The sequence below is a fragment of the Phragmites australis genome, chromosome 4 (genome assembly GCF_958298935.1).
Source record: "Phragmites australis chromosome 4, lpPhrAust1.1, whole genome shotgun sequence".
Lineage (NCBI taxonomy): Eukaryota > Viridiplantae > Streptophyta > Magnoliopsida > Poales > Poaceae > Phragmites > Phragmites australis.
Genome location: NC_084924.1, coordinates 37,968,729 through 37,984,585, shown reverse-complemented (window position 1 = coordinate 37,984,585; position 15,857 = coordinate 37,968,729). Strand labels below are relative to the sequence as shown.

Sequence of the window (15,857 nt, the reverse complement as noted above, 5' to 3'; positions counted from 1 at the left end):
ACCTCCCCGAGCACTTTCTTCCCGGTACTTAGACTTCGCAGATCATCGGGGAACCATGGTACTCGGGGACCACTGACTGTGGCCCCAAGCACCCTCTCCCGGGACTTAATCTTTTTTACCTTGCGAAGGAGACTCCACGGGATGGCGCCACATGACGGATTGCTGGCCTAGCCTCGGGATTCGGGGACCCCTGGTTCCTGATTCACCGACACCATCGGTGTCACCAATAGCTTTGTATCGCTCATGTCGAACTTCTTCGGCATATCCTTGGTGTACTTCGCCTGGTAGACGAATGTATCTTACTTGCACTACTTGATTTGAAGTCCAAGGAAGAAGTTGAGCTCACCCATCATCGACATCTCGAACTCCCTGCACATAGTTTCTACAAACTTGGCCACAAATATATAAGAAGAGCCACAAAAAAATGATATCATCCATGTAAATCTGAACAAGTAAGAAATCATTGTCATGCCTAAGAGTGAACACAATTTTATCAACTGACCCCATCACATACCATTGCCCTAGCAAGAAAGACCTAAGCCTATCATACCAAGTCCTAGGTGCCTGCTTAAGCCCATACAAAATTTTCTGAAGCTTGTATACTCTATAAGGGTATTTAGGATGCTCAAAGCGTGGGGGTTATTTAACACAGATCTCTTGCTCTATGAAACCATTTAGGATAGCACTTTTGACATCCATTTGATACAACTTGAAACCTCAGGAGGGCCGCAAATGCAAGGAGGATCCTAATGGCTTCCAGCCTAGCTATTGGTGCAAAAGTCTCTCCAAAGTCTATCCCGTTTACCTGAGTGAAACCTTGGGCTATCAGTCTAGTCTTGTTTCTTACTACAGACCCATCCTCCCTCTGTTTATTTTTTAAAACCCATTTGATGCCTATGGTGTGAACATTTGAGTGTGACTCTACAAGGATCCAAACCAGGTTTCTCAAAATTTTCTAGCTCTTCATATATGACATTGACCCAACTCAAATTAGATAAAGCATTCCCAACACCATGGGGCTCAAAGGAAGCAACAAATGTAGAATCAGTGAAATGAACATAATGAGCAGATTTAGATCTCGTTACCCTTTCATTGATGTCGCCGATCATCATCTGTGTAGTGTTGTCGCTGAATGTGTTGAGGAGCTTCATGCTACAAGATGATATTTCCTCAAACACTGCTAGTGTAGGCTCAAAAGCAGCTGAAGTAGAAGTAGAGGCTACAGATTCCTCTATCGGTGTAGAAGAGGTAGGAACCAGCTAGGGAGCAAGTGGGGTAGTAGGAAGTAGTGGATCATCCTCGTCATCCCTGAAAGCTGGAAGGTCGCCATATACAAAGATACTTTCGCTCATCTCTTGGTCACCTGCATACTCGTAGAGATGGCTAGCATAAGGGGTTGATTAATCAAAAATCACATCATAGGACTCTATGATGGTGTTAGTGTCAAGATTAAAGATCATGTAAGAATGACCATAAAGAGAATACCCCAAGAAAATATCATCAAAAGAACGTGACTCGAACTTGTCAAGATTGCCACGCTTTAGGATGAAACACCGACACCTAAAAACTCTCAAATGCGAAACCTTCGGCTTCCTCCCAAAACGTAGCTCATAAGAAGTCAAATTCAAAATCGAGCGTAAGAAAATTCGATTGGAGATGTAGCACACCATGCTAATAGTCTCAGCCAAAAACTTTCTAGGAGTCCTATACCCATCGAGCATCATCCTAGCCATCTCTACCAAAGTGTGATTCTTTCTCTCAACCACATCATTCTGCTAAGGGATGTGTGGGCAGAAAATTGATGCTCAATACATGCTCAAGACAGAAAGCATCAAAGAGAAAATTCTTGAACTCAGTGTCATTATCACTGCGAATTACTTTCAATGCACCAGAGAGTTCTTTGAACAATCTCAAAACTAAGCTCTGAAAGTGTGAAAACACTTCATCCGTGCTCACAAGAATAAGACCTAAGAGTAGCGAGAGAAGTCATCAACAATGACAAGAACGTACCACTCTCCGCTCACAGAATAAACCCGTGATGGACAAACAGTGTCAATACAGAGAAGTTCTCCCAGTCGTTCAGTCATCACCAGATTGACTGGTGGGTGAGGAGCAGCAACCATCTTGCCATATCGACAAGGAGCACAAACAAGGTTTTTCTCAAACTTGAGCTTGAGCAATCCTCGGAACAAACCTAGGGCACTCAAATGAGTAAGTAAATTAAAGATCATATTCCCTAGTCTCCTATGCCACATCCAAAGCTCAGAAGAAGGCTGTGCTATCAAACAACGAGAAGAACCAAGAGACTCAGAAAAATTAGCTCAAAAAACTCTCCCAACTCTGAAAATTTGGCAAATCAAAGCGCCAGAAGAATCAAGAGATCGAGAAGTATCGCGTTTGAAACGTACTTCTAAGTCCTCATCTAGCAACTGAGATATAGAGAGAAGATTGTATCCCAGATACTCCACCAAAGCCACATCTTTGAGAGTGAAACTCTCATTCACCCTTACCATACCTTTCGCCTTCACTCTTCCTTTTTGATCATCACCGAAAGTGATATACTCGTGTCGCTTCATCGGGGTGAGGCTGGAGAACCATAATGCATCTCCGGTCATATGGCGCGAATAACCAGAGTCAATGAGCTACTTGTTCTCTAGGCCTCGACCTTCCACCTACATATGAGAAGAATAGTAGGTGGATGGCTCAGTACTAGGGTTAAACAGAAATCCCTTGGGAATCCAGTACTGGGTCATCCACCCTGAAGCAGTAAAAGTGGGTGAATGCAGATCAATACTAGCACACTGGGGGTGAGAACTATGATAAGGAAAATATGGTCCGCCAAAGCATTGGGACTCAAAGCCTCTTACACATGGACCAAACCCATATGAGTCATGGTAAAATCCACACCAAACAACGCCTCTAGAAAGAGACTAAAAGGCACTAGAGACTTGTGGGTAAGAGTGAGAAAAAGGCTTATGTACACTGACAGGGGCGGTACGTGTCCCGGGTACTTCACTCCCACTCACGCCGCTCATCTCTCCTATGATGAAAGCAAAAACCAAACAAGTGACCTTCCTGCTGACAGTAGATGCAATGGTAAAGTCTCTCGGGAGCTTGGCTATTGGGCTCTCTCGTAGGGGCTCTCACCTTAGGTTATGGAGCTTTCTTGTGTTGTGGTGTGGATTTCTTTTTGATGGGTTGTGGTATAGGTTTCTTCTTGATGGGTGATGGTTTGACATCGATTTTGGACTTCTCAGTATCTAGGGTAGTAGGTGTGGTGAACATAGTCTTACTCTCACCATTGTACGCCACCCTCTCAAAACCCAACTCAAGAGATAAACCCGCCTTGTCAGCACACATCTTGGTCTTGGGCAAGATCTAATTCATTTTTCCTTTGCCCTCTTAGCACTTCTCCACTAGAGAAAGGAGGTACTTATTTTCAGTCAAATGCTTTTAAACTTTACTTCTAACCCAGTTGAGCTTGTCCTGAAAGGTAGTGCAGGTGGAGTAGTTCGGCTGCACATCCTTCGAACACCTAACACTCTCCAATCTAATTTCTAACTCCTTAAGGCGCTTGTCTTTTAGTTCAACATCCCTTGCAATCAAAGGGCAATTCTTGCAAGCACCTAAGGGAGTAGACCTAGACTCCTCCTCAATGAGCTTTTTCTCGGCACTCTCAAGCCGACTAGCGACTTGAGCATGCATATTCCAAAGCTTGGCAAGTTCAGTTATGACAATCAAATAATTCTCACACTCCTCAACATCAGGCCTAGACCTAAGCAATGTAAGTTCAGTAGACACAGACTCATACTTAGGTCTAAGATTCTCCAACTCACGCACAGCTTTCTTGAGTAACTAGTCCTGACTAACAAGAGAATCATTCAAGGTATAGACTTGAAAGCTGGTTGTAAGAAGGTAATGCCACGGAGGGATCAAGCTCGAGGTCGTTGTCATTGTTGTCATTCACCATGAAGCAGAGGTTGGTGAAGTCCTTATTTTTCTTCTTCTTGTCCTTTATCAACCGCTCCTCTTCCTCCGAGCTCCCCTCCTCACTAGAAGAGGTGTCGATGTCGCTGAGAGCAGTCACGAACGTCCTAGAAGCCGCCTTGGCTGCCTTCTTGGCCATCTTGTCGTGGTTGTTCTTGAAAAAGGCTTCTTATTCCTCATCTTGTGCTTGTTGTGGTCGTGGTCGTGGTCGCGGTCTTCCCTCTTCTTGAGCTTGGGGCAATCCACCTTGAAGTGGCTGGTATCACCACACTCAAAGCAGGCACGGGAACTGCCCCTCCTTCGGTCTCGGCGATTGTTATAGAAACGGGTAAACTTCTTCACAATGAGAGCAATGTCCTCATCATCCAAAGTGTCTACCTTCTCCTCTGTGATTGAAACCAAAGAAGACAAAGAACAACCACTCGATGAAGTGTTAGCACAAGAGAAGCTAGCTCTAGCCTGATTGCCATCATTTGATCCAGAAACCAACAACATGTCTACTCTGGGTTTCCAAGACCTATCCGAGTCGTCTTGGCTATCTCGGTAGACTTAATCTTGCTAAAGAGTTCATCACAAGTTAATATGTCATAACTTGGTGACTCTTCAATTCTCGAGATCTTCACTTCCCATATGCTACGATCAAGAGCATAGAGAAGCTTGACGCTCTCTCATGGTCAGAATAGGGAAGAACACTAGCGGATTGTTAACGATCCCATCAAAGCGAGAAAACATCGCATCCAAAGACTCTCCAGGGCTTTGCACAAACATTTAATATTCTTGGTTATATGAGCTTTAGCTTCTAGGCTTAATCTGATTAGTGCATTCATGAAAGACACTCAGAGTAGACCAGATCTCACGGGTAGTACGGAGGTGCTAGACCCTACCAAACTCATTCTGACTCAGACTTGTGAACCAAATATTTCTATCCTTGTTGTTGGTCTCATACTATTCGATTTGAATCTGAGTCGTGTGAGCAGCAGGAATCACATAGTTGAAATAAACTATTTCTCAAATTGCACTTCCTTAGCTTAGAAGATAAGCCTCTATGCGCACCTTCCAATATAAAAAATCTCGACCATCGAAGAACGAAATTTACCCACTTCTCTCCATTATCACCTACAGATCACAAAGCCGGTTAAGGTCAACAAGTGATCAAACCGGCTCTAGTACCAATTGTAGGAACGAGATTGATGACTAGAGAGAGGTGAATAAATACCTCAACAAATTTCTTGTGAAATCAATGACCTTCTCCTATTTGGATCACCCAACACACCTCAAAATTCAAGCAGAAGTAAAAATAGAGAGAAGTTTTAACAAGAAAAAATCGATGCAACACGACTCCATGGATGGTATATGAACCATAAGTTTCATGTGTCTTAGCACTCTAAAGATCATAACTTACAAAGAAACAAGAAAAGATAAACACCGAGCAACGAAACTCTTCAAGTTGATTGTCTAGAGGTAAGGAAATTCAAGACCCCATCATATAAGCATGTGTATGTGAATTTTATGTCTCTAGCAACAAGAAGAATGACCTCATAAGGTGCTAAAAATTTAGCCCAAAAATCAAAACGAAAATCAAATCCGGAGACTAGAAACTTGAAAATTTGCAAGGGAACTAATAGAGGAAAACTAGAAGGAGGTGAGCACGATATATGAAGAAAAATAAACTTTATTGCAGCAAAGATCAACCATATTTTAGACAGATTATAAAGATTTTTTCTCACAAAGCTCTCACCTAATACATAGACTAACCATTTTTCTTCCTCTCATCTAAAACCCTAGCACAACGCTCTCATATAGATGGCACAAGGGTTCAAAATAGCTGGTTCATCTCCTCCCATAGTCCTACCCCTCTATTTATAAGACTAGGAAACTTAAGCCCTAAGTTTCGTAGCATTTAACAAAATACCTCTCTTTTGTAATACACTCCTACCTACCACTAAGGGTATTTTGGTCTATTTTTTCTCGATTCATCGGACGGCTGTGACGCCTTCACGACTTAGCTTCACCTCAATGCAAACTTTGCAATGGTGCCACGTACTCCTCTGGCCCTCCCATGGTTTTGAGGCTAAATCGTGAAACCCTAGCACGCTTCTCAAAGTGTGACTCCCCACTTGCTTACACCTTAAGCAAACACTCCGATATCTACGTATGTACTCCATCTTGCGATCCTGGCCGCCGGTAAGTCTCTCCTGCTCTTGATCCCTCGAGCCACCTTGTCACTTGCACCGGCATCCCCTTCGCTTGACTTTGTCAATACGCTGTCTCCATCCGTCTTTCATGCTTTACTTGACCTCCGCATGTTTAACTAGGATCACCATTAACTCCATCCGGCCTCCTTGATTATTCGGCACCAAGCACTCCGCTTGGCCCCAATCATCGCGCCGTCAACCACCAAGTTGCATCTTTCACCTACACACCATGAGACAAGCAAACATATATCTCCAACTCTAATTCTAGTTAGTCCATAATCAATATGCTCAAATAAAATCCCAAATCAATTTAAATCACATCAAAGCTCATGCAAAACCGAAGATCATAAAACCAAATAAATACTAATGTCAATCACTCATCACAACTAAACCAAGACATATTTCAACTTGGTTTCTCATTTGGTCTTTGAATTTAGAGAACTAGAGTGATTTTACTAGGTAAAAATCGGCCACTCTGATATTTAGCGAAAGCTCAGCATCTCAAATTAGGATACGGTAGGATCAAGCCAAAAATTTGTCCTCACATATTTCTCCAAGAGCGGAAATGTATGGGTGCATGCTAAGTACTCCCTCCTTCCCACAATACAGGGCGTATAAAATTTTTCTCTGAGACCAAGGCATTCGATTGAACGTCGCCGGAGCTCCCACCTCCATCACTGCATGGCTTCGTAGCGCACGCCATGCAGCTCTTCGTTCCTCGCGCCCTCACAGCATTTACACTTCACGCCATGCAGCCTCGCGCTCACGCTCCCGCATGCAGGCGCTCCCTCGCTCGTTTCGCGCTTGATTTGCTCCACGCGCGCCCGCGTCTATCTCCCGCGTCCACGCGCGCCCGCCTTCATCTCCCGCGCTCTCGCTTCTTCACCGTGCGCCAGCTCTCGCGTTCAAATGCACTCTTGCCGCCGGCTCTAAGCATCCAAATGCGTTTTCACGCAAACAAAATTTCCAATTCTCCGTGAGCTCCGAATTTGAGTTTTGCCGCCCAGAATTTGCAAGGCCTGCACCGCCAAAATCATGTCCATATCTTCCTATACATAGCTCGGCCATACCTTCTCCATGAGCACCTTCACTTCTTTTCTCTTATATTCTTCTCTCATCCATTAAAATGATTTGAGTATGGCAAATTTTGACCTCAACCAACCAATCAATTGGGAGCAGATTGAAGAGTTTGATGGACTTGTTATTGATCTCAACTACAATCTTGAGTGGGATGAAGGTATACATCATTTTGTTATTTCTATTATTTGGTTTTGTTTCGTGCTCAAGGAAAACATGGTGTAGCAGATGGAGCTGACGATAATGGACGAGGAGATGAAGGTGATGAACATAGTGGAGGAGATGTACCTGTGGAACAAGAAGTTGCCAGAGATCAAGGAGAAGGAGATGGTGATGGCGCACACGGGACGCTCGAGCTCACCGGCGCACACGGCACGCTCAGGCTCGCTGGCTGCGAGTGCACCAGACTCGGACTCGCCGGCCGCGGTCATGCCAGGTATCGCGTCTCAGGTGAAGGCAACACCGGATTCCTCTTCTCAGGTGAGGGCAACGCTGGGCGCGGCCACGGAACGCTTGGCCTAGTCGGTCGCGGGCGCAGCAGTCTCGGAGTCGCTGGCCGCGTTCAAGCTCGCATCGGGGTATCAAGCGAGGGCAACGACGGGCTAGGACGCTCCAGCCGCGGTCACGGTACCCGACTTGGACTCGCTGGCCGTTGTCATGGCGGCATCGGGGACTCAAGCATAATGAACACCAGGCTTGGCCGTGCTGGCCGTGGTGAAGCTGGGATGGCAATAGCCAGACAAGACGTAGCTGGGATGACAGCAAGTGGAACCGAAACAAGTAAGTTATCATTCCATGTTTACGCATAGTTTGAGTAGTTAATGCATGTACTCACTATTCGACAAACATTTGTACAGTTTTTTTGTTCATCTAAGTTTTCCAATGCAGTTGTAGTTCATGAATATGAGTAGCAAAATTATTTTACCATATGTTCATCTAAGTTTTCCAATGCAGTTGTAGTTCATGAATATGAGTAGCAAAATTATTTAAGCATATGTTCATCTAATTTTTCCAATGCAGTTGTAGTTCATGAATATGAGTAGCAAAATTATTTAAGCATATGTTCATCTAAGTTTTCCAATGCAATTGTAGATCAAGTTGGGAATGTAACCAGAAGGAAGCAATATAACGACGCGGAACGACGGGCCATTTATACCATGCTCTTAGAGAGAACATCATTAGGAATTCTAAAACATGGAGTGACAAACGCCGTGTCTCTTGAGACAGGGGTGCCTGTGAGAGTTATACAACGCATATGGCTGAATGGCAAGCGCGGTGGTGGTATACATGCCGTGGACAGCAAGAAGCCAAAGAATTGTGGCCACAAAAGAGTTGCCTTCAATAGCGAGGCTATCAGAGATGTTCCTTTGAGTAAGCGAACGACTCTGCATGACCTAGCTACAGAATTGGGTGTTTCAAAGAGCACGTTATTTAGGCGGTTGAAAGAGGGGAAATTTAGAAGGCACACGAACGACATAAAATCTTCGCTAACGGATGAAAACAAAAAAGGCTGTGTTTGTTTTTGCCTTTCGATGCTAGACCCAGTAAGCATTCCTCACGAGCCAACCTTCCTGGGTTTGCATAACATTGTGCACATCGACGAGAAGTGGTTCTATAGGACCCGAAAATGTCAGAAGTATTATTTGGCGATTGACGAAGATAAACCAGAGAGGGTCACAAAGAATAAGAATTTCATAGAGAAAGTGATGTTCCTCTGTGCAGTTGCAAGACCTAGATATGACCAAGAAGGTAATGTCGCATTTTCCGAAAAGATTGGAATATGGCCATTTACAGAGGTAGTGCCTGCCAAGAGGAGTAGTGTAAACAGGCCTGCCGGTACCTTGGTAACCAAAGCAATGAATTCGGTTACTAAGGATCATAGCCGTGCGTATCTCCTGAACTATGTCTTGCCAGCGATCAAACAGCGATGGCCAGCAGATGATATTGGTACCCCTATTTTCATCCAACGGGACAATGCTAAGACGCATGTTGCAGTAGATGATGTCGACTTTTGTAGTGAGGCATCGGCAGATGGTTTTGACATAAGGTTGATGTGCCAACCGCCCAACTCCCCCGATCTCAATGTGCTCGACCTTGGTTATTTTGTGGCCATCCAGGCCATGTTTCAAAAGTCCTCTCCCACTAGTGTTGAAGACATTGTCGCCAAGGTAACCAAAGCCTACGACGAGTATCCAATTGATAGGAGTAATCGCATTTTCCTAACTCACCAAGCTTGCATGAGAGAGATACTACTGCAAAAGGGGGGACAACATTATAAAATCCCACATTTGAAGAAGGAAGCTTTGGAGAGGAATGGTGTTCTTCCGGTTCGGTTACAATGCGAGGCAGAAATTGTGAGCGAAGCGTTACAATTTGTCTCTTAGACGTAGAATTGTTATTTCTGTTTTTGCAATTGTAACCGAACCATGATTGAATTTTGTAATGTTATTTCTGTTATCAAGCATCACCGACGGTGTCCGGCGCCATGACATCGACATGGACCGAGTCATCTGCAACTTTTCCACAACAATTCCGGGACACGCCATGCTGCCAGAGCACCTTCCTCTGGAAGCATTACCCTGCAATCAAATTTGTCGTATCCGTATATCCAAGCGCTGATGGTGTACTCGCTATGAACGCGTTTGCAACGAAAGCACGGTGTCAACCGACGGCAACGAGCGCAAGGGCCTTCGAGCGAGCAGCGATAGCAACCAGCTCCCGTGCCGGACAGCCACTCAGAGAAATCCTCGTCGTCGAGCTCGTTGAGCCAATCGTGGGTGGCTTCATGGGAGTCGTCCTGGTGCGCGACGACTACGCCAGTGTGGACACCGTTGAAGGAGCTGTCGACTTGCGATACGAGGAGGTCGTCGAGGTTGCTGTCCTGAGTGCCGGCGACATGCGCGACGAGAGGGACGCGGAGCTGGCCGCGATCAAGGGAGTCGTTCGTGGCGAGGTTGAGCTGGTTGCCCATAGGGCCGTCCTGGCCATCGGTGACGTCCATGGCTCTGGAACGTGGAACCGTGGAAACGAGGAAATATACTCGGAGTAGATAGCATGCATGCAGCAGCATTAAGTGCAGGAGCAACGGTTCGCATGCAGCCATGCAGGAGCTGAAACGGCAGCATTCAATGCTTCATGCTTAATACGATCTGTAATTTGGGAAGAAGTACAAAAAATTATACGCCCTGTATTGTGGGAAGGAGGGAGTAGCTTCTATAGCGAACATGATATTTTTAGACATGTATGTAATTTTGATAATCTAGTCAATTGTACTAATATGTTTGTTAAGTATATACTTTAGTAGATCTTATGGGATGTAGTACATGTATAATCCACCAAAGAGAAATCAAGAAAGTTTGAATTGAACGAGTTCAGGGAAAAATTATTAACACTGGATGGTCTGGTGCTCAGAAAGGATAACACATCGGATGTTCCAGTGCTCAGCAAGAATTCACACCAAAATATTTGGACTCAGAAGAGAAAATCGAAGGCCTCACCGGATGATCCGGTATTGGAGTGATGTGCACATCGGAGTATTTTACATAACTTATGCGTATCTTCAAAGGAAATGTTTGAACTCACTGGATGGTTCGATGTTCAGAAGAAGTGCACACTGGAGGCTTCACTAGAGCATTTTCTATGAGAAGTTGTTATGGCTTGTCTGGTGTGATTGTATACACTGGATGGTCCGGTGATCAGAAGATCTACACGCCAAACAAATGTATAGTGAGAAGTGGCTCGATCGGCTCAAGTCTACACAACGGATAGTTCAGTGAAGGAGTTCATATTTACGCCGGTATAGCTGGTGTTCACAATGAGTTCGATTGTGAACACATTATTTAACAAAAAAATATTACAACATTACGAAGAGGTCGGGGACCTGCTGAAGATCCTGAGAGGATCACAGGAGAACATCTCCTTATATCTGAAGCTACGTGCCAACTGAAAGGTGAGGTTGTGCCTCGCGTCAAAAGAAGCTTCCAGATCTATTTCCCGATCAAACAGGCTCTCTAAGAAAGGGGACTCCGATGACAAAGTCACAATGAAGCCTTCGGTCATCGTAACCTCGTCTTCTTCAATAGGCTCCTCTTTAGGGGTGAGGAACTCAGCCCCAGAAAAAGGTTGAGCTCCCCTAAAATTTCGTTGACCCTCTAAAACCGACCTATCAAAGGTCCTCCAAATCACACGGGCTTGAGTGTCAAAGGCATCCTGAGTAGCCCTTCACCAACGATAATAGTCTTTGAACTCCCCTTGTAGATACTAGCGTAGAAAAGTTCGCCATGTTACACAACGCATGTAGAGACCTTCAAACTCCATCACTAGATGAATTTCATCTAAAACTACCCTCTTGGTGTCGGGCTTGATGACAACATCTTTTCCCGCCTGTAAACAGGACGAGGACCACGTCTGATAGTTTGTTTGAAACGCTGAAAGACATGAAGAAAACAAATAAGAAGTAAAGCTAACAAAGGGTTGTCCCATTACCAAAAGTTTTCCTTATAAAAAGACCGACACAGACCCTAGTCCTTACAAAATCAGAGCAGAGGCCCTGGCCTACAACATATCCTACGACCTAAAAAAACATATTTGCATAGCCACAGTTAGAAAGTCATACCTGGGCTCCACCAATATTAACTTTGTCCCCTTGGCCCCCCTCCGATGCATCTCCGCTGCGCGCTCCATCGATTTCGGCTGCCGATGAGGCCAAAGCGCTGGAACCAACATCCTGGGCGCTAGCAAGGGTTTCAGATTGACTACGGGTATGCCAATACTTATTGAAGAATGCACGAGCAACTGTTTTCACTCTGCGACCTATAAACTTCAAGGCAGCTTTTGTTGGAAGCTCGTAGTCCGGCGTGCCGAGGGTCTCAACATGAGAACAACCGATAACCCTTAGAGCAACCAAGGTTGCCTTGATATACACCTCAACGCATAAGTCACCAAAGCAGTGAGTGCCAGTCTTCAAGAAACATGTTGCCCGATTAATCAACTCGAGGGTACCTCGGAGTTCAGACCCAACTACAAAGGGGGAAGTGTCAGCCAATCCCAACTCGCTGAACAGCTTGGACATTTCCTCGGAAATGGCACAAGCGTCTTTTTTGTGATTGGACAACTCATTTTCTAGAGTTGCCTTCTAATGCTTGAGCGCCGCCTTTTCCTTCTCGAGGGCAGCTGTTAGTTTTTCTCGTGCTGCTTTCTCTCGATAGAAGGAGGTGGTCAGCTCTTCCTGCTTTGCCCTTTGGGCTGCAGCAGATTCAAGCACACACACTCACTCCCTCTCGAGAGCAGCCTCAACATCAAGCCTCCTCCATTTCTTTTCTTCCTGAGCAGAGCCCAGAGTGCACAGCCGCTTCTTCTCCACTTCGAGGGTATCATTAGAGGCACGTCACTTTCTCTTTTCTTCTTCGAGGACACCCTATGAGGCAATCCGCGCTTGACACTCCTCCTCTATCGTAGTTCGAAGGTCCTTAACCTCCTCTTCGGCATGGTAGCGCCGGGACCTGGCCTCGTCAAGTTGAGCCACCATATGGCTAATGATTGTCCAAGCGCTTCAGACAACAACCAAGCCCTGTCGCAAATCCACGCGCATATTAGTGTCGGAGAAACGACACAAAAACGTAAAAACATGTGAAGTCACACCTTCGTTTGTGCCAAAAAAGATGATCAATTAGGTCATCAGGAGCATAATCAGACTAGTGCCATGAGATCAAGCCTCCCTATCTACAAATATGATCGTAGCCTCTGAGGCTCAAGATGCCTCTGGTGAAGATGGTCAGCCGGGTCACCAGAGGTGTAACAATTGATAAATAGTTAAATTTATAATTAAAATTATAAAAAATTAACAATTCAATTTTCATACGGTTTGAAAAGAGGAAAAGAAAGGTGAGATGAAGTGTGGAGAGTAGTGGAAGAAGATCAAACTCTCCAACCCTCCAGGACTTGGTTGCGTCTACACCACTGCTTATTCCTTTAAAAAATCTGTGCGGATTCCATTTGTAGTGGCCCAAGCCTTGGGCCACAGGTTCAGCACAAGCCAGTTGTTTAACCTAGTCGAATCGATTTTTTATTTTCGAAACCACCGAATCGAATTTGTTTTCTGTATATAGTTTTTTTTCAGGGACACGGGAACAAACCACTCTTGTCACAGTCCAGGTCACGCCATTCAATGTGGTCAAAGAATTAAAACCTCCCTAGTACCACCAGTACAGAGTACCACCACATTGCCGGAGCGATGTGACGAAACAGAAGCAGACGGTCGCCGGATCATGTGCGGCTGCGGCAGCCACGGCGACCGACCCAGTGCCACGGGTGGTTGCGCACCTTCATCACCTCACCTCACCTTTCCGGCCTTTAATGATGTCGACGCTTTCGTCGGCCTATCGAATTGCGAGCTTTTTTCCTCGCTCGCATGATCGCGTCGCCCCCGCGAGGCCGCGATCTGTCCGCCGCCCATCATTCCGCCAATCCACCACCACCCGAAAAGCCAGCGGCATCGCCGCGAGAATGAGATCGCGTCCCCTCCCGCAGTATTTTTTTTCCTATTTTAAAAAAATTTTAAATTAATTTTTGAAAATAAATCAACGATAAAACTATTTCTAATTTTAATCCTGAGTTCACGCTACATACGACGGCACGAATGTTGACTATATTCGTATAAGTCATGATGACATGAACACGACCAATATCCACACTAATGTGGATCCCAGAGTCAAAGACCATTCTCAATTTTGATCATTGGGGTTCGCACCAAAGGCGATAGCGCGGATATTGATCATATCCGCGCCAGCTATAGTAGCACGAATACGGTCAATATATGTGCCATCGTCCATAGCGTGGACTTCAAGATTAAAATTAAAAATAATTTTAACGTTGATTCATTTTTAAAATAGTAAAAAAAAAGATCAAAATAGAAAAAAAATTCCCTCCCGCGCGATTCGACTTTCTCGCTGGCCGCCGGCAGCGCTCGTGGAGGACGGAGACTGCAAGGTTAGCTCGGAGGCGTAGCTACTCTGCTGCGCTCTTTACTCGCACCGAATTAGAGGGCGGCAGTTGGCCAGGCAATCCTGAACCACCAGCGGCGGCCGCGGCAATTCCGATGAAGACAACATGATACTGTTTTTGTTACGAAAGTGGCGTCATCTGCAGCACTCTCAATTTCGGAAACGTGAAGAGAGAACAAGTGTTATGTTACGTACATGGGCGTCCTGAAAATCTTTTCTTTTTTATATGGAGAATTTGGCACACAAGATGAGATAAAAAAGGGGTTGAAATGCACAGGACAGGGATTGGCTGCGTAAGCTGCGAGAAAGAGAGGACTTCACATTATTGTGATCACTTTGGAAAGCCATTTTGCACATGTGATTACAAGTAGTAGTAGTAGTAGGCTGGAGCTGATCGAGTTGGGTTGCTAGGCCAGGAAGGAGCAGAGGGCGGCGCGTCGCTGACGCTCTTCCTGGCGAGCCCGAGCTGCTGCTGCGACCGCTTGCAGTAGGCGATGGCGCCCTGGATGAGCCCCTCCGACTCCGACCGGGCGCTGCTGCTCCTCTTCAGCGCCGGGCCGCTGGCGACCCCGGAGCTCCTCCTCGCCGAGGACGAAGACAGCGGCTTCGACGGTGCCGCTGCAGGCGCCGTCGACATCGCGTGCCGCCACTTGATCACGCCGGAGAAGGACTTGCGCTGGCGGGCGGCGGCTGCGGCGAGCTCCTCCTCGTCCATCAGCTTCTCCTGCTCGATGCTGCTCCTCAGGGTGGTCGGCGCTGCCCTGCCGCTGCTGGTGCTGATGCTGCAGCCGTTCTTGATTTGGCCGAATGGCGCCTTGCAGCAGCTGCTGCTCTTGGTCTCGCCAGATGGCGTCGCCCTGGTCCTGGCCCGGACGGCAGCGCCACGGCATTGCTCGTCGGAGCACGAGGTCCTGGCGAACAGGGACCGGAAGAAGGCCCGCGACGCCTGCAGCTTCGCGTGCACCGTCCGCGCGGCCTTCCTGCGCCGGGACCCCTCTGCGCGCAGCCTCGCCGCCGGCTGCGCGTCGCGGTACCCCGCGGAATGCGAATGCTGCAGCGGAGCGACCGTCGCGGCGCTCCTCCTGCCGGCGCCACAGGCACCGCCGCTGGCATCAACTTCCTGCAGCTTGCCCCCCGACCTCAGCGCCCCCTTGTGCGGGGGCGCCGCCATCCTGCCCCGGCAGATCAGCTCGTCCGCGCTGCTCCGGCGCACCCGGAACTCGAATTCCCCACAAGAACTGAGATCCAGGTCGATGTACTCCTCGTCCCCGAACGAATGCGCATTAGCAGCACCAACCGCGGTGACCATGGTGGCTGCTCTCGCCATTGCATCGCCGCCACCGTGCTGGGCCGTCGCCCTGGGGCACATTGCCTGCTCCGATGATGGGCCGGGTAAACGGCGGAGAGGATGAGTTAATATGAGGAGGCAGTGTCAGGGGTTTGAAATTTTTTATGGGCAAGCAATGGCAGTGTGGCAGGGCATGGAGGGATCCAAGAAAACAGAATGCGGGTGGGGGTGGTAGCCTGGACCCCCCTTGTCTTGGAGGCTGCCTGTGCCTGAATGAATGATAGTAGGGTTTGTCTTGTGCTCAGGTCA

At 46.8% G+C, this 15,857-nt stretch overlaps 1 protein-coding gene across 1 annotated transcript; it reads right to left on the bottom strand.

Moving 5' to 3' along the window:
* Positions 1 to 14,345: 14,345 nt before the first annotated feature.
* Positions 14,346 to 15,810, bottom strand: LOC133914378 (uncharacterized). Its single transcript, XM_062357494.1, has one exon. It carries the CDS (start codon positions 15,627 to 15,629, stop codon positions 14,622 to 14,624), a length of 1,008 nt encoding a protein of 335 aa, XP_062213478.1. The 5' UTR covers positions 15,630 to 15,810; the 3' UTR covers positions 14,346 to 14,621.
* Positions 15,811 to 15,857: the final 47 nt, after the last annotated feature.